Genomic DNA, 20844 nt, shown 5'->3' with positions numbered 1-20844 from the left:
AATCAGAAGCATTAAGAAAATAAGTAAACTAAGCAAATAAAAACAAAAATGAAGAGCACCTTTCATTCTAAGTAAGTGATTCTACCGATTAACAACAGATAGCAAAAATCTTCATAGGCAGATTCGCCATGATGAGAACTGATGAGCTTAATTATCAAATGCACCAAGTACAAGAATATCATACAAATTAGCTCACATTAATGCAAACAAGTTTTCCTACATACTCTAAAGGTTACGCTGCTGTTAGTCTGTCTTTAAGGAAGCTACTGCAATGATTTCAGAGGCCGACCCAGATCAGTGCCTCAGGAAAAAGCAAGTCTCAAGTTCTGGCCTTCCCAAACCCCACACATCACTGACCACAGCTTTGCCAGAGTTCTTCCACACCCGGCCCCTCCTCCACCTCTCTCCCATGCTGTGTCCACCTCAGATCATATAGCCAGGCAATAGAGGCCAATAGAGGTAGTTAGCTGCTAAACTCCATCTGGGAAGCCACTCTTGAGAGACAGAACTTACTGTTCTTAAATATTCACTTGAATCTTTCAACTTTCTATTACAAACCAATAATACTGCCATCAGGTCCCATGCTCTGGTTTTATTTTACGATCACACTGTGGCATTTGTTAACCACACATCACAGTGAGAAAATGTTGTTTCATTAGAAAGCCAACTTCAAAAGGATAAGCAGTGTGCCAATTACAAAGCCAGGCACAGCAAGTGATGAAAGTGGCAGTGCAGTGTGCTGAGTGAAGCACATCACGAATCGAGCTCCTCCATCCATCGCTAATGATTTATGGATGTCAGAAAATTTCATCTACTTTGTAAAAACAATTCTTGCAGCAACATTTCAGAGACATTACTGAGCGTTAACAAAACTGAAATTATTTGCTCCTAAACTGCCAATTTACAAGTTAGCTATAACCAGAACTGTTAAACATAACAGATAACCATATCTTATTGGTGTTCTTCTAGTTATGATCACCTAAGATGGCAATTCTACAAAATGTTTGCTTAGCTGGCATGCTGCTTTTGTTCAAAGCTCCTTTAATTCAAAGAGGCTGTGTACACATCACAGAACTGCATTCAGAAATGGACTGAAGTCATTACCTGCCTGCAGAAGGAAGTGTCAGCAAGGATTTTGGGGTAAGAATGCAAAAGAAACTGTGATAATGCTATTCTTCAGCGTTGGCACATGTCTATCTTAACATCCTCTGTGGGTACTTAAAACATTTGCTGGCATTACTACTTTCAGAGTACAGCTTTATAGCTACATTGTCTGTGCTTTCATAGTTGTCTGAAATAGCCTCCTAACAGTAGAGATTTTCCACGTATGATACACTCCACAGTGGCTTTCCCAGTTAACATCACTGGATTACATTTTAATTGGAAGAACAAAGGGTAAATGAGTGCAGACTTCTAGTACTGGAAACACACTACGTTTATCACTCACCCTGGGTTTCTTTAATGGGTCATCTAAGCAGAAATTACAGAACTTGAAACAGGATCAGCATTCCAGTTATATGCTTTGGAAATATACACAAGAACAACCTCAGCTGTATCAAATGAGAGGTACAGAACTTCCTGCATGGATCCCCCTGTAATTGAGATGGAGCAAGATGGAGCAGAACTGGGGACAAGATGCTCAGTGGCAGGGTAACAATTTAGCTTATATTATGATCCATAATTACATTATCACTGAAAATTTTTTGTTGGGTAGAATGCTAAGAGGCATGCAGCTGATTAAAGACTAGATTTCTAGTTGTTTCAGAGTTAAGTTCTGGCTAAATGAATTACTCCTGCCTTCTCTGGACTGTGGAGGTAGTTTTTCTTTAAAGAAGATATACTCCAATTACTTTCCCCCTGTTCTGTTAAGGAATTTATCACCACAGAAGTTAGTACTTAAAAGCCGTGGTAAAAAGCATTATGTTACAGGCAACTTCCTAACCACTAATTGAGCAACACATCTATATGCTCTGTGTTTCTACTCATGCTGCAGGGCATAAAAGTGACCAACACATGAATTAGAAGGAAGTTATTTATCCTTAGGAGAAACATTGTAGGCTATGAGCAGTTGGAACCATTTTTACCTTCCTCTGAAGCTTCTGGTAATGGCTTTGATAGAGACAGGCTACCAGACTTGATCATTACTCTGATCTGTTAAGGCCTACGTGGTACATACACTTTGGGTTAAGCCTTGCTGGCCACTGGAGGTCACCGTTCCTCTAGAGAAACATCAGATACAAAATCAACATTCAAAGCTCCCCTTGGAACAGAACTAACGATGCTAATGGAAAAGCAAAAAGCACAGTTTGTTTTCATGCAACATCCTCAGCGACAACAGCATTAAAAGACAAAGCAGTAAGATTGTCTTAATATGTATTTCTGTATGAAGATTGAAAAACTAGGTTTTGTTTTCATAGCAGTAATATTCCGTGATACACTCAGCTTTCTCCCTGGCTCCAGCCTCTTCACACACCTGGATGGATGGCTGAATCACACCGAGGGAAGGGAAGCATTCTTATTTTCTACACCAAGGCCTGTAGGTTCCCTTAAGGTCTTGTTCAGTCTTAAGTAGTTGTATTCTATATTAAATAGCATTCTCTGATCCTATCCGTTCTATGATTCGTTTTGGTAATATTCTTTGAAGAGGTTTCTCACTCGAGTTATTACACCCATTATGTCCACAGGTTATCAACTGAAACTGCACATAAGGAGGCCTCTGTGCTGCCTGCATATCAAAAACAGTAACAAGGACTTGAGAGCTGAAATGTATTGTCACTGTATTCTGAAATTAAGTAAAGTTTCACATCTGCCACAAAATTCTCTCCCGACCATCTGACTTCAGGCTCCTCTTTGCCTCACAGATCATATACAAATTACTGCCACTTTAAAATAATTCATATAGGAAAAATTGAAGGTTTTTGGATGTTTTGAAGCAACACAAACAACAAGAAGCCACACTGACATGAATTATACTGAGACCAGAAATGCATTCCTATTTTTGCAACCTTTTCCATAATTACTAACATAAGCAGCCTACAAATTCAATGATTCTAAATGCCATTTGAGAGAAATGTCAAAATACTTAAGTATAACTTAGTACAAGTTAAGCAGTGAACACCAATATAGCTAGTGCTCCACATTTAAAAATAGAGATCCAAAAATAATTCAGCCATTTAAGCTTGCTGTTCTAACTTGGTACAGTGTAGTCAAGACTGGAAAAACTCCTACACAGATGCAGAATGCTGCAATAGAAGAAAGAGTAGGACAGTGTATTTACTTCTCTTCCTGAGGAACAGCATTTGTGTGCAATTACAGGAGACTCATCCAGTCTACTTAATGCTCCTGATACACCACCAATCAAATGAAAACATCTGAAATGCAGTTAAGATTCACATCTCTAGAGACTCTGATGAACACTCAACTAGAAATCTACAGCTAACAGGTAAAACTTGCAATTAAGAAGTATAAGCAAACAAGTATGGAAAAGCTATTGGCTGTATTTAGTAGGAAGGGAAACACACCAGATGAACTGCAACGCTTGAACAGAGTAAATGACCTGAAGTAGCCCTTAACCTTCAAGTCAGAGGAACAGAGACTAAATTTGTTCTAATTTTCAGTAACCAACCCCCACACTGTAACCCTAAAATTTATATTCTGTTACAAAACCCAAAACAAAAAAGCCAGCCACGCTGCCATCACCATAATCTAACAACACAATGCGAACGATGAGTTGATACTGCTGTGCAAAATGTAGCCATAACTGCTTCTGCACACTGCAGTAGCCATGGCTTTGTAGCACTTCTTCGATATGTAATGGATAAACACTGTAAAAATAGGTACTTTGTGCTGAAACAATTAGAAAGGTTGTGTTGGTGCTTCCCTGAATGCTGTTATACCATGCTGCATACAGAGTGAGTAATCTAATATGTTCCTAACCAACCACACACAACTCAGATGACCAAGACTGAAAACAACACTTACAGAGGTTTTACATGTTATCCCAAATACATTTCCCAATACTAAAAGCACAGCTTAGCTTTTTTCCTGACATCTTAGATCCTCCTGAGGAGCGCTGTCCTAATTATCTTGCAAAATTGTACAGAAATCCACCCCAGTTTTTTATTAGTGTTTTTAATTAGATATTTAATACCAAGGCTTTCAACCAAAAAGTAGGTAGAAAACCAAAATTCAAGTAAACTCAGCATGATCAAGAAGTAATAGTTCCAATTAACAAGTATTTATACAAACAAAGACAACAGATCCAAGAGTCTTCTGCACCTCTCAGAAAAACTCTGCAAAACAGAAACCCTGCAGTGCATGGCATTTATTTTCTAACACAAACTGCAGTCAAGTTGCATGATAGCTACCACTGGGTAGCTAACATAATGGAACACAGCACGTAGGTGAAGGGAGAACACAGAACGAGCCACGGCTGTGACAGAAGTAGACATCCTTGTAATTATGGTACAAACCGCTCTGTGAACGGCAGGTATCTCAGAACACTGAGAACAACTCCTAATGCAGTGAATGTCTTCTGTGAATGCCTGAACAGCAGGCCTGGAAGCAACACTCATATGGCTCTCATCTGAAGCTCTTTCACATCATTACAGGCACTGCTGCTTGCCTGTTTCTATATTTTGTGGAGACTTCCCAGGACTATGAAAACAACACGTGCCTATATTCTCAATATTCTCAAAGTTCAACTAAAGTGTTAAAAACGTAATGCTGGTAAGGAAGAGTTCCTGACTTCTTTTTGGCTGTGTCAATAAATGCAACAACGCAGTTCCTATGGTGATTTTCTGTGAAGCAGAGACAGTTACTGAGTAACAGAAGCTTTTACAAAACTAGCTTCAATAAATATTTATGCATCCAAACCTACAGACATGCACATTGTCTGCTCCATCCTAAGCTAAACATTTCCGTTATTACACCAGATATAGAGAAAAACAAGAAGAAATAATCAGAGGATTATTTCAAATAGCTACAAAACTTTCACTTTTTTTTTTTTTAAAGAAAAAGATACAATCCTTCTCTGCCTTAAATGTTACTTCACTCTTACCTACTTGAATAATCCTCCTCATTTTAAAATGTACATAATTTGTTTTTTCAATAATGTATTACAAGTAGACCACAAATGCTTTGTGCATGTGAAGCATCTCACCTGCCATGGCTGTGCTTTAACTGGTTCTGTGGCACTTTCCCTGCTCTTGTTCATTCAGTTAAATAGCAACCTTCCCTCCCTTCGAGGTAGAAAGGTTTCTAACCAGGGAAATTAAGCACTGCTCAATAATACAGGCTGCCTTTCTCTGTTAGGACTGTGTGAAATGAACACAGAAGAGTACAACCACAGGCACCTTGCATCTCCACTGGCTAAATTAACAAGAAACTAACAAGATTCCTTTTGAAGGCACAAACAGAAGTAATGATTTTTACCAGATCCCAGTCTATGCTGCGGAAAAACGTGTGAGACTTGATATCAGAAAACCCTGTTTGTGGCTGACAACCAAGCCTTTCCTTGGGATCCTGCAAAAAGCACAGAAACACGCTGTTATAAACTGAGTCAGTTACAGCCCACATCTGTATCACCAACCCCATCTGCATCACCAGCATTCTCCACTGCTACACAAACAGCTGTTAACACACACATACTACGGCTACCAAAGCACCTTCATTCTCTTTGGAGTTCATATAAAAGCTCTATTTAACAAAGTATTTTACAACTTCTGACAATAATAATTAGACTTAGTGATATGTAATTCATATCCTTTCCCCCCATTTGAATGATGATGGTTCTATGGATTTCAATAAACTTAATTCAATGAACATTAAGTGTTACAGATAAGAGTTTATAAATGTCTATAACAACTTCTAACTAAGGGCAGGCTTTTGAAACAAGTCTGATGTGGGAGTTCTTCAGAACTAACAAGTTGTGTGGTGGTGGTTTGGTTGGTCTTTTTTAAATCATACAGGATGTCAAGGTTTTATAGATTTTCTTAATAGTAAGCAGATTAACTTCTTAACCGTATTCCTTTCAACAGGAAGCTGACTTCCAGATATTAGATGCTAAAAATAAGAGAATGTCATTTACCTTGTTTAAAAATCCTTTTAACACATGGGAGGCCTTGACAGAAAGGAACCTTGGAATCCGGATTGGCTTCTCAAGGATAACTGTTACAGGTTTAAAAACAGTAATACAGTTGGTTCTGTTTGTTTTGTTACATTGACCATTATTTCAACACAAACACTACATTGTTCAGATATGTTACCAATTGAAAAATGGCAACATTTGGTAATTTTGGAAACTAACATACATTTTTGAACATAAGGAGTTACAGTAATACAGACTACTGCAGGAAAACTTCAAGATTGCAGAAAAAAAATGTTAGCTACATGATCTTCTTATTTGTAGCACGAACAGGGAATAAAACATTTTGTGTCCTCAGCGTAAGTAAAAGTTTGCTTTTAAGCAATAATTCGTAATTCCATACAATCTTAGTTGGCTTCACTTCTGTTCTTTGACATGCTTTTATCATCTGTAGAAAGGTTCCTAATTCCAGGCTGTTTCATCACAGTTCAATAAAATAAATACCTAGGATGAAACCTTAAAAATACTTCATATACTGTAGACCTGCTAGCAGCTGCAAGATGAGAAAAGGAAAAGAGAAGGCAATTCCAAGTGTCCTACTGCAACTGTTGATTTTCATTATTTCTCCCCCAAGAGAAATCATAGAAGAAAAAACCATACCTTGGAAGAGGTAATCTTCAGTGTTCATGTCTGGATTGTCAGTAATGATGTCAAACGGAGACCTTCCTGCCATCATTTCAAACATCAATACACCAAGAGCCCACCAGTCCACGCTGAACCCTGCCAATATTTACACAGCAGATTTTAAGCTGCTCTTCCAATTTCAGGGTTCTCTCATAATGTGAAGATCAATGGTCTGGTTCTACATGACCAGTATCAATGCATGAGACTTGACAGGAATTTGGATCATGAAAGCAACCCGTATAGATTGTGTAGGTGTCTGTACACAACCCAACCTACTGATCAGATCAGTTTATAACAACACACTGGTTAAGATTATAGTTTTGACTCTGCATAAACAATGAACTTCGTCACAGCATTCCATAACCTTGCCTGGGGAACAATAGCAGTTGGGATGTCAAGTACATCAAGGGTTGAGGCTTGATTTTTATACAGTAACACTGCATTGTTCAGGGAAAGTAGGATTTAAAACCAGCCAAAATGAACGACTTCTGAACTTAAAAGGTTGTTTTTCTCTTGCAAACTTACACAGTATAACATGCATTTAAATTTCCTCAACATATAATGGCACAAAAATGAGGAAATCCTGTAACAACAGTACTTGAACAAAGCTATGACTCTAACTTGGATTCGTGCTCAGTTGTAACACCAAATTGCTCAGTCTCAGCTTACCATATTCTTCGCCCCTTAGGATTTCTGGTGCAATGTAATTTGGTGTTCCACAGAAAGTGCTCGTAGTGTCACCAGGGCCCAATCCTTCCTACATACATAAAGCAGTTTAAAGAATTAGAAGTTTACCTCTACTTTGGAGGTAGAAAATTGAACATTAGAAATGAACTTAGTCAAGGTCAACTCCTCTCCAGCAAAGTGATCGGCATAAAAAACATGAAGGAATAAGTCACAAATCTGGTCCTATGCTTCAGCTACTTTGCAGCATTAAGTTGCTATTTCACAACCAATTCTGGGCTCAGTAACACTGGTGTTAAGCAAAGGGTAACTTCTATCAGTTTCCCCTTGATATCACTAGGTACAGTGCTGGACTTAAAAGCTTAACCAGAGAAATACACTACTGAGTGACAAAGAAAAGAGAAAAGAAAGCTAAGAACATTTTACCTTGCACATGCCATAATCTGTTAATTTGATATGACCCTCTGCATCTAAAAGAACATTGTCTAGTTTTAAATCTCTGTAGATTATGCCTCTTTCATGTAGGAAGTTCAGAGCAATACAAATTTCAGCAGCATAAAACCTGAAAAAGAGAAAAATCTTAAAAACTGTACAAAACCAGTTTGTCTCTGTGAACAGGATACTGAAAGGAAGCTGCATTTGTTCACAAAAGTATTGAACTCATATTGTAAAACCATTCCTCCACGAATGGCAAATGTAATTTTAAATTCTATTAATCATCTATCAACATATCAAAGAAATGTTAACTGAACATGAAGCAGTAAATGCAAATACATGGAAATGGTTTGCTAATTATCAAAAATCACATCTAAAAAAGTTGACATTTCTTACCATAGCACAACACTCCAATCTTTAAAAATAACCCGTTTCCCCTGGGCTATTCATATTCTCTTACAGAACAAACTTCCTAAAGAATCTCATACAACATGAAATAACCGAAGGAAAACCACGGCAGCTGGATTAGTGAAATACCTTGCATGTTCTTCAGGAAGTTTTCTTTGCCGTTGCATATGAAACATAAGGTCTCCTCCATTTACATACTCTATGACAAGAAATAATCTGAAAGTATACAACACAATTAATGGCTTCCAAGCAAGTTCTCAGTAGGAAGAAAACTACTGCTATTCTTCCAATTTGAGCCATTTTCACTTCCACTCTTGAATCTGACTTGCATATTTCTTATGGTTACCGCAATTACTTAAGATTAGGAAAGAAGCCAAAAGAATCCTTGTTGGACCCATATCAGCAGGAGCACATCCTTTATTTGAAAGCAAAGAAAAATGAAGAAAAGCCAGACTAAACAGGAAGAGGACATTTCACTCAATTGTCCACTATTGTGAAAACTGTGGTACTACCAGAAACAGTACGAAAGACAGCAGTGTTTGATTAATATTACGGGCAGGAAATCCCTGCATTTTGCTCCACACTGCACTAAGTTACACCCTCTGAACTGGCCTTGGTGAAGCAATGGAACCCTTCCAAAGCTTTCTGGCTGCCATGGCAGTGGTTGTACTTCCTTAACGAGAAGCAGTTAGTCCAATGATTACTGTAATTTCAGATCTTTCTTACCGACTCGTCGTTTGAAAGCAGGAATGTAAACCAACCAGGAATGGGTTGCTGGATGCCTGTTCAAACACATGTTTCTCTGTCTGTACCCAATCAATATCCTGAAATAGAACAATTGAACAATCAGAACTTCTATCAGATAACCACTGTGAACGCTCCCAGAAAATAAGTTGTTTACATCTAACCTTCCTAGTATATAGTGTTCTCACATGTCCTTAAGAAAGGCTAAAAAACTAAAACTGGAGGAAAATAGAAAACACTTCAGCTCAATTATTCAGTGGGTTTAAATAACTGAGCTTCATTTGCTCATCTGATACTTGAAATTCACTCAATGCAGTTACCAAAATGTGATGAGTTTGTCCAACCAAAATCACCCTCAGTATTATCACAGACTGCCTTTAATACATCAACAGAAGTTCTGACTACACACTGCAATACAATACAAGAATGTAACAAAATTTGACTGATAACAGTGAAGTATTTGTACCAAAATACCAAAATTCAGATCCGTAAGAAAGCATTTCATCATTTTTTCTTATAATCATAAGAAATTAAAATGTATGGACAACCAGTTCTAGCAGTAGATACAGGACATTACACAGACCACACTCTGCTCTATGAACATTCAGCAGCACCCTGCCAACAAACAAGGAATGCAAGTAGTAAGAATTCTCTATTTCTGACAGGTACTTCCAGCTCTCCAGCCAATCTGAAGATAACCAAGACAGCTGCTGAGAATTCAGGCCTTCCTGTCAAGAACAACTGGTGAAGAACTGTATGAAGGGAAACAAAGACTTCAACTCCAGGACAACCCATCTGGCTGAGTAACTGGAGTCTCAAAGGGAATCAAGAACAATTACCAACAAAACCAAATCTGAAAGGTTTGTGTTTAAACACTCCTCAAGAAGTTACATTACAGACTGGTAAATGTGGGCCTAAATATGAACGCCACATTCCATTTTGAAGAAACATGCTCATTTCTTGTTTTAACCAATTATTTCTCCTTTAGGAGATCCCAAACTAAGCTCATCATATTTGTACATTCATACAACACAGCAGTGCTACATAGTAAGCTACATACGTGCTGCCACTCCTGCACAAGCATGTTACACTGCAGAGTGCCACCGAAGCTGGCAGCCTGACAACGTATGGCATCGTTCTGCAAGGTCTCTCAGAGCACTGTCTGAGCAGGGCTGTGAACCCATCCCCCACTCCTTTACTTAACATGGCACGTCCCAGCTCTGTGGCACTGCAGGTGGTTCAAACCTCCCTTCCTTCTTTGCTGGGATTCACTTTATCTATTCTGTCCTTTTAAGTGAACTTAAGTGTAAGGATTAGCACACTTGTTTGAACATTCTTCACATGCATTCCACCAAATTTATGAGTTTTATCAAAATGAGAAACATTTCAAATTGAATCTTGATGCTGCACTTTAAGCAGACAGTGACAGGTGACTTCAAAAGCTAGTACAACTCCTACGACAGAACTGTTTTCTAAGCCTTCTGCTGCCTTCTCATTTGAATGATGTTTGACAAACAGCACTACGTTTCCAAAACACGCAGTGGAATGCAGTCACAGGCTTACCTCATCATCGTGGACCAATTCTTTTTTCACTACTTTCATCGCATAGATTTGATCATTCTTTTTTAACCGAACTAGAAGAACTTTGGCATAGCTTCCACGTCCAATAACTCTGATTAAATCAAAGTCCTGTAGCCCAAGCCCCTGAGAAATCTTAATTCCATCCATTCCATCAATGACTGGTTTGATATCCTGTATAAAAAAAGAAACAAGTAGTTAACTGTTATGAACATATCTTCTCTTTCTAGCATCTATCACAGCCAAAAGGTCTTAAACCACTGGACAGAGCTCACTGAGTTTACATGCTGTTGTCACTGTCACACAGATCTGAATGGCTGATAACTTATTTAGAAATATTTTGTTGGTGTCTGTTTTGCTCTCTTGTTCTTGCTCTAGTTGTTCAATGAATCATATAAGTACTCCCTACTGGAAAACAGAAGGCATTGCTTTTAGAAGTGACATTTTAGTCATCCTTAAACTTTAGGCTATGTTGACTTATACTTCACACTGAGCAAAGACCATCTTTTATATTCTGAAATGTGAGAACTGGCAGAAAATATTCTGCCACAAAGAATGCTGTTTTTAAATTCTAAAAGATAAACTTGATCTTAACTATCTGCTGGAATTATGTGATATAACACTACAGATTAAGCAGTTAAAGATTCACATCCACAACACATTTTGACTTTCCAAATTTCACCAGGATACACAATGCTTTGACACACTTCTATTGCCTATTTTTATCTGACCTCATGCTACAGTACTTGCAGACAGATCAGTGTTCTGCTGAACCAACTATTTATATCAAGAATCTTGATCTAGGATTGACTGCTATTAGAAGAGATTGCTGTGAGCTTAAAGAGTCTATTCAACAAAGCTACCAGAATACCACATCCTCTTTGCAGACACCTTAAATTATTTTAGTTAAGCTCAAAAGCAAGACGGGAAAGTCAGATCATTGTAATTCAGAAGAGCATCCATCAAAATTTAAATTAAAACAGTGTATACCTGAGCACTGCCATAGCAGAAACCACAGACAACAACAACAACTCATGTCTTGGCATCTCTGAATTTGAGACAAATTCTAAAGGCACATGATGGAAAATAAGGCAGTCACTTACCCAAGAGCAAGAGCTACTCAAGTGTAAATTAATAGTAGTGACAAGTATTGTAGTGGAGGTAGAGGAAAGAAGGTACAGGTTTGTTTAGAAGCAGGATAACAAATCAGCTGCTACAGTTCTGTAAAATGCATTTAATTCAAATATGCCAGAAGCATTTTTAAAATCCTTTTGAATTCAACTCCTTTAAGGGAATAACAGTATGAAGAGATTGTGTCAGAGCCTCTACAAAAGCCAAAAAAAAAATGGCTTAAGTACATGGTACTTCACTTGTATTTCCACAGGAGCTCTCTGTAAATTATTACTTATCCAGAGAGCTGGATAGGTAATGTACTACCAGATTGAACCAGCTCTCTATAATGTTAGCCTGCAGAGGTAGCCCTAGGGTGAGAAGGGGTGTGCATCCATTAGAGAGGGCAGACAACAATGTCAAAGCCACCGCATGCTGTAAGAACCTATACAGCCAAACAATCTGCTGAACCAGTATTGTTTCAGCGTGAATGCAGGGGATAAAGCCTCTCTCTCACATCATGACTCAGATGACAAGAGCTGTATACAGAAGAAATCAGAAGAATCCAACATGCTTTAAAATCATTTTCAGAAAGAAAATTCAGACCTCTTATTTAAGTGGTAACAGAGAAAACAGCCGAAATATAATTAGCTATTTGATAAAAGGTGTATGATTAAGAACATGTAGAAGTGAATTACAGAAGTCATTTTACAACGTACCTCAGAGTCATCTTTAATGCTGTCATGCTTCCGGTTTGAGGGAATGTAAGGAACTGGAAAACATGTCAAACAGAAGTAGTGTGATTAAGGCCTTACTAGGAATAATTCAGAAAGTGGTACATTGTAAGATAATTCAGTATTTAAGGGTTAGCAGTTTGCTATAAATACTGTGGGACAGTTGATCATGTTTTTCTACTCTATTCTTCCAGCCTTGACAGTAGTTCCTAACCAAGGGCACTGCAAATAACCAACTCTGAGACAGCCAGGAACTCATCAGTGAACATTAGGCAGGATAAATGAGCCCCAGACCCAGAACAGGTTAAACCAGGGAAGCATTGATCTAGAAGGAATAATCCCAATTCCACACAATTTAGGAAGCCTTCAGAAAGTCTCAGAGGTGCACTTACCTTAACACTGTAGGTCAGATCTGCTGTTGCCAGCAGATCCACACTTAAATTCATATTAATGGAATGGTTTCAAAACATGAGTGGAGGATAAACGCGAATCAGATGACATGCTTAAAGGAAACTCATTGTAATCAACTTGCTAATGAGCAAAGTTCATGGGACAAAACTAGAGCTCATCAGCCCCAAGTAACCTTTTGAGAAAACAGGCACACTGGAAAGTGGGCTGTGTGTAGCAACTATTCCGGTCCATAGATCCACTCTACCACACCACACTTGCAAGTATGAAGAGAACTTTACCTAGAGAGCTTACTTAACTCTTCAGTCATGAACACAGAAAAGACAATTGCAACCTCTAATAACAAGGTTAAAGATTTCATCCTGTGAGGGATATCAGAGGAGGCAGTTACCAATGAGCAAAAGATTTTAAAGCAACAAAGACATTCACAGATTTTCAGGTCACAATACTGTAACTATACTACAGGTGAGGAAGAACAGGAATTCCATCTTAACAGAAGAATACTCACTTCCATCATTTTCTTCTGAAGGGAGGTCAACTTCATCATTTTTATCACCTAACTGAGGTTCCTGGGAAGGCATGACCGAATCCTTTGGAGACAGACAAATCACACAGGAAAACAACATCAGCTCATACAGACCCTCTTAGGCCACAACGTCTTCCCAAATAACTGCAACAAGAACCCTACATTTGTAGCTTCAAGAAAAAAACCTGGATTTCCAGAAAGTATTTCAGAATATCAACACACTGCAATTGTCCTTTCTAACTACAACAGATGCCCACTCATCTCCCAAATGTGAAATTAGTATACTGTACTGCAAAGTTCAAACTAATTCTTCTCAAGTCTTCTCTGAGTCTTTTATGTGGAACTGCAACAAATTAAGTGTCCAAATGATATTGTGCACTCACTTTAGAGCAGAGGCATATTCTTTCACTCATTATGCAAAGGTATCAAATGACTTGATAAGTATCACAATACCAAGTGATATTATATTATGTTTGGACACTGGTATCATCCACAACTCATTGTGAACCATGTAGGATGACTCCAGCACATACAGGAACACGTACAAATAAACTGCAAATAATCTAATAATGTCAAGGTAAGTTGTATCTAACACCAGTGAGGAAAAAAATAATGGTTTAAGCTTCCAGTTAGCAAAAAGAATGATGCAAAAAATAAGTAAAGCACTGGCTAAAATCTCTGCTGAGAATATGGAAGGGCTAAACTTCAGGGACACAGATTAACATCTAAAACCTGGGAAAGATGGTAGGGATGCCACTAGAAAAGCAAAAAGTCCTGGAGAAACAGATGGCAAAACCCAGCACAGAGGTGCCAACAAGATCTAAGCGAGTGTCTTAGTTCTTAAAACATTCCTTTGGGAAACAAACGCTAGGATTGTCAGTGACAGCTCTTTATCTATTTGTAAGATGAAATACTGTCTACAGGAAAAGTCAAAAATCAAGCTTGCTCACACACTTGGTCACATCTCAAGTTTTCTTTTCTCACTTTCCTGCTCACAATCTAAAGGCTTATCCTCTGTGGGCATTTTGGAAAGTGAAAATCAATTAACACCAAATGTTATGAATCTACAGCCATACACAGTGTTTAATCACTTCGGATGCACATCTACAATTAGCAGAACAGGGCACAGTAAGACATACCAGTTCTAGACAGAACACAAACTTCAACACAAACTCACCATATGCCTTTTGCAGGTCAGTGGAACAAGTATGTGACAACGTTTATGGACCAACAATTTGCAGTTGATACACTTGTAGCCTTGCCTGCTCAGACCCCATATCCTTTCACTGCACTGGCCACAGTATGCTCTCTAGAAAGCAGAATGCACATTATCAATTCCATTATCAATTCCCTCCTGTAGGCTAGCAGAGAGAGCTCACCCTACCAGGTCCCACCCTATTCACTTCCTAACAGATGTGTAACAGAATTTGTGCCACATGTGTAAAGAAGTATCATAACAGGCAAAAAATGATACAGGACTCCACAAATCAAAATATGAAGACTGTCCTACATCTGCATTTATATACTTCTCAGGCAGAACATACGTAGAAACTCTGGAAAACATAATTAAAAATCTTATCTATCAAGTCTGATTTAAAACCTCTGCACGTTGCATTATTTAATACCTGAAATATATGGCCTTTTTTCTCCATGTCTGGAAATGGCATCTGAATAAATTAAATTAAAATGAGGAACAAAGTAGTAAGTCAGACATTCTGCTGCTGACTTCAACAAGGCACCTCTTTAAGTAGTTTTTCCACTGTATGCGTGCTGTGGTCATTTTATACACTTTGCCCAAACTGTCAAATTGCAAACAGATCCTTTTAAGCCAAAAAGTGACCTACCTTCAGTTATCTCCCTATACACAGCACACAGGTTGCCAAATGGTGACTTGCTTACTATTCACTGTCTGCAGACTCTCTCCTGTCATTACTGCAGCGGGGTAACAACGCTGCCCACCATCCTGCTCAGGCAGCCCTGCATTCGTCCCCCATTTCAGGCTTAGAACTCTGCAACTGTCCCAAAGCCACAGAACAGTACAAGTCTGTTCCTCCCAGCAAACTGCAGTTAGTGTGGTTATTCAGATCCTCAGACTAATGAATCATACATGGTGCCCTGCCCAAAAGCATTAAACTACTACGAATCCTTTCCAGTAGTATAATGATCAGAGACTGGATGCTTTTTGAAAAGAAACTGCTCTCTATATCGCCTCTCATATCTTAATAGCTGTAGAAAACGAAGTTTAATTACATTCCATTTAGCTATGTAGCTACTCCCTGACTGGGAGAAATCCAAGCTATGCTGTCCAGGGGAAAACAAACAAGAGAAAGTGCCAGGGCTGTAAGCCTTGGACATCTGCAGCCGCTTCTTTCAAAAACCCTGCTGCACCAGACTGCCCTCAGTACCCTCGTATGGGTTTGGCAGCAGTGATATTGAAGGCTAAATAAAATGTCCTACAGCTTGGAAACAGCATACGAGAAAATCTCATTTCGTTCGGTTAGATACAGGCAAGCAGGAAAAAAAAAGACAAAAGGGCAACTGTCAGATTCTGTGAGTAATACAAGGATCCCTCGTGCCTGCCCAAAATGCATACAGCCATAGGAATAACAGTGGGCTTTCACATCACGTTCAGCAAGATGATAATCAACAATATTGTAGTCTAATCACTTAAATGCTCAAATGTGTTCATTTACTTGAATTAACTGAGGGAGTTTTAAACAGCTACTGCAAGAAGTGAATGAATTCATAAATTCATACTGCAATCCTGAAAATTCAGTTAAAATTTGGTATCTAGTTCAAAAATGCACACATTACTATGAAATATGACACTGAAATTTACAGGCAATCATGAGTTGAAATTCACATCAACTAGTTACTACTAGCTTCAGTTGGATTTAAGCTGTGCTCTGCCTTAAGAAGGTTTAATTTCTACAGGAATGGTTATAGCAAAGTCAAATAAGTATGTTAACAGTTTCCAATTCATCATGTGTTTATTCATCATTAGCCCAATTTCTACAAAAGTTCATTATTTATATTAGTAACAGTAGATTGTTAAGATGGCATGTATGCATCCACAATTAAGTGTTTTAACTCTGTACCAAACAAACAAACCAAACAAAATTTATGGAATGTTTCATACCACGAATTACAAAAATAAGATAGGAACAGTACAGTGCACAAACACTTGCTCCAATTCAGATAAATAATCTGTGTTTCACATAGACACCAATAAAATAATGACTTTGAAGGGGCTTTTCCTGCTTTTAAAAAGCAGATTTGGGATAAGGAACACTAAGGAAAAAAAGCATCCAGGCAGTAGTACAAATTTCACAGAGTTCTGCTGAAAAAGACAGTTAACTCACCTCACTGTTCTGTTTTGTATCCAGTTCCCCAAAGTGTACATGACATTTGTATGTGCTGCAATACTTTGACATAATGGGATAAAAGTCAAGGAGGAGCCTCACCCTTAAAGCTACATTCACTAGCTCATGTGGATTAAGTCAGATTCTTAATGCACTTGTATTTTAGCTCAACACAGATTTTTTTCTCTTAATTAGATTACGTAATGCCACCAATTCAAAACAGTTCAAGCTAACATCAAGAGCTGTAATACCTAAAAATAACAATATATACTGACGGCAAAAGCTCACGCAGCAATCAGGCAGCTTAATCTCTATGGGTTGATTGAGCCCACGAGTTTAAATATTCACAGAAACAGCTTTTAGAGACTTTAAAAATAATTGCCACCAATCAGACTCATAGATTGAGCCTTCTGATTTTTCTGACCCGAATAACGCTGCGCAGACTGAAAAGCCACATCAATAAGCATCTTGCTTTTCCTTTTATTTTTTCCACCACTCAAATACAGAGAGCACGGACTGAGAAAACAATTACCACAGAGCATTACCAAAACCCTACATTTTATACAACAGTACTCACTCTGTTAAAACGTTTGGCTTGAAACAAATGCCCATTCACTCGGTACAGCTTCCTCCATCTTCTGGCTCCACGTCGGTAGATTGATTCTAAGAAAGAAATTAAGAAGGTGTAAAGCAGCAGCATGGTTGCACAGCAATAGCAGACACGCTACGGTAAGCAAGTTGGGACTTAAAACAATCTTGCTTTTCTAAATAGCAACGCACAGCTAAGATCCCTGCCGGTTTAGTTTTTTTTAAGGCAGCCTTAATGACAGCTTCTGCAGGAGGTGCTCTCAGGCTGCCTCTCCCTTTTTTACATCTCTGTCTCTTTTTCTTCACATGATCCTAATCTTGTTTCCTGCCTGCGTGCTGTTCAAGCTCAGGTGAGGAGGAAGGAGGGTGACAGTTAAAGGAACAGCTTCCTGCAGGGAAACTGCCGTGTGGATCCCACCATGGCAACCTCATACATGCACATGAGAAGGAGCCTGGTGCTAAGAACACCGCGCAGTTAAGAGTAAAAGATGTCACAAATCTGCAGCATTGCATTATTTGACCTCAGTTTTATCTTGGTTAGTAAATGCTATCCACAACTGTTTATTCCATTATGGAAACAGCTCGAGCGCAGGGCCGCAATTATTTCGAATACAGTCCAAACATGACAACAATAAATAATTTAAGCTGCTTAAGACAGATCTTTCAAGAAGCCATGCAAAACAGCACCGAGCACCTACTCCAATTCCATTTTGTTGCCACTTTCCACACATATATGTGCAATGTTTGCCTGGCTCTTTAGAGAATTTGATATTAAGTACAAAGTATTGAAAAATTCGTTGTGCAGCACCAGTCCTGCTGAGCTGCTCACAGCTGCACGGCGACACAGAACAGGTCCTCGATGTGAGCAGCACTGGGCTGCCCAGAGCAGCAGCACCAGTGGGTCCTGGCAGGGAAACACATGGGGAAGAGATGGACTGGGGAGCTGTGAGCAATTTCAGCAGTCACGTGAAAGCTGGCACTGCAGCCTTGCTAACAAGCAGCCAAACTGGAAGTCTATCATAGCATGGTTCTAACTGCTGAATTATTAAGAGGTTCAAATATAGTTCACACATTATGAGCAAACCTCAAAGTTGAAAACTTATGTTTGACAGTGAGGCACATGTGACATCTCCTTAAACATTTCCAGGAAATGCATCTTGCAGCGTTTTCAGTGGTAACACAGCATCATACAGCTTCCAAAGAAAAATAAGCAGCTAAAATACTTCTTAGATAGCACTGCTTTAAAATCATCTTCAGTAACACAAGTAACATTTTCCTATACAAAGCTCTAGCAGAATGCCTTTTCAAACACACTATTTACACTAGCTATAATGCAACTTAAAGCAGTTGGCAGCTTGTACAGGATATTTTTTATCCACTTCATACATGAAACATTAGCAAGTAAACCAGTGTCATAGGGAATGACATAGAGAACTACACAGCTTTGGAAGCACAAACAGCTCCCATTGAGACCTTCTCAACAATAGTAAGACACACACTTTTATGAGACCTTACAAATGGCAATGTTGGCTGTAATTTTTATCTAGGTCATTGCTAGGACCAATGAAAGCAAGCTTCCCTATACGTGACTCTGAGTGTATTAGGGTCCAATCATGCTTTCTATAACCAAACGTCTGGACTTCAGGTTACAGTTAGAACCACAGAAAATCCAATAGCACAATTGTAGTCTTTGCTATCAAGGTAAAAACAACCTTTAGTTCCCTTTACTCAAAACAAGCTCAATACTGCTTTGTGAAATGCTACTATCCTCTGTAATTAGCTACAAATCTTCCTGATACAACTGCAAAATATACCATCCACAAACATCAATCCGAAACCGTCCCACCATTCGTAGGACGACTTTTCACCAAGAAGAAAAAACTTCTAAGATTTTCTCCAGGATAGCTAATGGATTCATTAGACAAAGCACCATATGGAGACAACTCATACATCTGTGCTCTGAGCAGCAGCTTATCACCAGCACAAGGAATAGTAAGTGACGGGTAAGTTAACGAGCAGCTCGTGTTGATGAAGTCTGTAAATAAAGGAGCAAGTCACTTCCCTAATTAATGATAAATATTAAATTCTAAGTCAGGATTTCATATCACATTCTTAGGAGGCAGCAGCCTAACAGCAGCTAACTTAATACAGCTTCATTTCAGTACAATGCCCTCCCCCACCCCACTTCTTTGGGACGACAGCCACTGATTCAGTGTGGGGTCGATTCCCACTCCCTGTCTGTAACATCCCAAGCTTTATATACCTCCAAGATCAGAATTTTGGAACAGAGACCTTATTTTCAAGTTCAGATTAAAAGAAATAAAAATTCAGCTGAATAAGTACTTCACCCAACTGCCTGTACATTGAAAACAGTGTGAAACAACTGTCACTGCTGAGCAGCTCTTCCCTCTGTCATCAAGCTCTACGTCTACATCACTAACAGGAATGCCCATAAATATATTTAATAGCTGTTTTGTTTGCACTCTACATGTATTTTTCACCACCTCTTCAAGTCAAAAGAAAAAAGAAGAAAGAAACGAGATGTTTTAAATCATGGATATAAACTGAGGAGTGATTTAAGAAGTCTGCTGTTCGCTCTTCACTCTAAATTGATTCATCTACAGCAGATGCTTCCCCATTCAAGATTGGCCCCATCAGGACTTACCAGAAACTGGGAGGGGGCTGAACACTGCTTTTAAGCAATATAACTTGGAAAAACAGAGATAAACAGAAGAAAGTGCAATTATTTTTCAGATGACAATACACTTTCCCAGCACTACAGGATAAAAGGAATGGAAAACACAGGCCCAGCCTTTCCCTAGGCCCAAAATGTAGTTTTTTCCCATCCAAAGCAGCTTGACAAAGCTTGTACTTTCCAGAATGCATAAGAGAATTCATCAGCTGTCTGAAAAGTGTGCCTTGTACCAACCAACAGCAATGGGAGAGCCACAAACATTTTATTTCCCCTGCATTTGGATTTTATAAATGGTTTTTATGAGTCCAAAATCTGCTTTTATGCAAACTATAATGAAATCTTTTACCATAATAAGCACAGAGATAATTTGCTACCACTGCAAATCACTTCTCAGAGATTAATGCAAGTTGTTTATAGGCCAATTACATGGCCTGCCAGCTGGACACTATGAGAATGCCCACTTTTTGTTTTGTTCTTTTAATGTTTTGCTGAGCAGACAAGTGAGCATTCTTTTAAAACCAACTTAGAAATCAGAACTATGAAACGGATACTGGTATTTCAGATGGACTCTCAGGGAGATCATTCTGTATAAAGATAGAATAAATTTAGTGAAAGCAAACTCTAAACGACTTGGATGTATGTTGCTCACATCTCTGCTACTCAATATTTCTCCAACAGTTGCACTGAAACAATAAAACCACTTTCTAAAGCACGTAACAGACATGCATTGTATGGTGTTAACAGGCCTTTCCTTTTGCTACCACTAAGCTGCTATGTACAACTGACATTCTTTTTCAGAAGTT

General features: G+C 38.6%; 1 protein-coding gene across 4 annotated transcripts in view; it reads right to left on the bottom strand.

Annotated features, from left to right (window-relative positions):
- The window catches only part of PRKCZ (protein kinase C zeta), a 42461-nt gene that overhangs the window by 6255 nt on the left and 15362 nt on the right, over positions 1 to 20844 (bottom strand). For all 4 annotated transcript variants that reach the window (XM_042883105.1, XM_042883104.1, XM_042883103.1 and 1 more), the window contains 12 exons: positions 17336 to 17421; positions 14574 to 14705; positions 13379 to 13460; positions 12448 to 12500; positions 10604 to 10792; positions 9023 to 9120; positions 8426 to 8512; positions 7880 to 8015; positions 7439 to 7526; positions 6746 to 6865; positions 6089 to 6168; positions 5434 to 5523 (listed from right to left, as the gene is read on the bottom strand). In XM_042883105.1, the coding sequence (XP_042739039.1) occupies positions 5434 to 5523; positions 6089 to 6168; positions 6746 to 6865; positions 7439 to 7526; positions 7880 to 8015; positions 8426 to 8512; positions 9023 to 9120; positions 10604 to 10792; positions 12448 to 12500; positions 13379 to 13460; positions 14574 to 14705; positions 17336 to 17421 (1241 nt within the window). The remainder of the gene's footprint in view (positions 1 to 5433; positions 5524 to 6088; positions 6169 to 6745; positions 6866 to 7438; positions 7527 to 7879; positions 8016 to 8425; positions 8513 to 9022; positions 9121 to 10603; positions 10793 to 12447; positions 12501 to 13378; positions 13461 to 14573; positions 14706 to 17335; positions 17422 to 20844) is intronic.

This window comes from Lagopus leucura, unplaced genomic scaffold, assembly GCF_019238085.1.
Source record: "Lagopus leucura isolate 7727_CA_CO unplaced genomic scaffold, USGS_WTPT01 Super-Scaffold_100037, whole genome shotgun sequence".
Lineage (NCBI taxonomy): Eukaryota > Metazoa > Chordata > Aves > Galliformes > Phasianidae > Lagopus > Lagopus leucura.
Note: the sequence above shows the minus strand (reverse complement) of the source record. Positions and strands in the feature narration are given on the sequence as shown.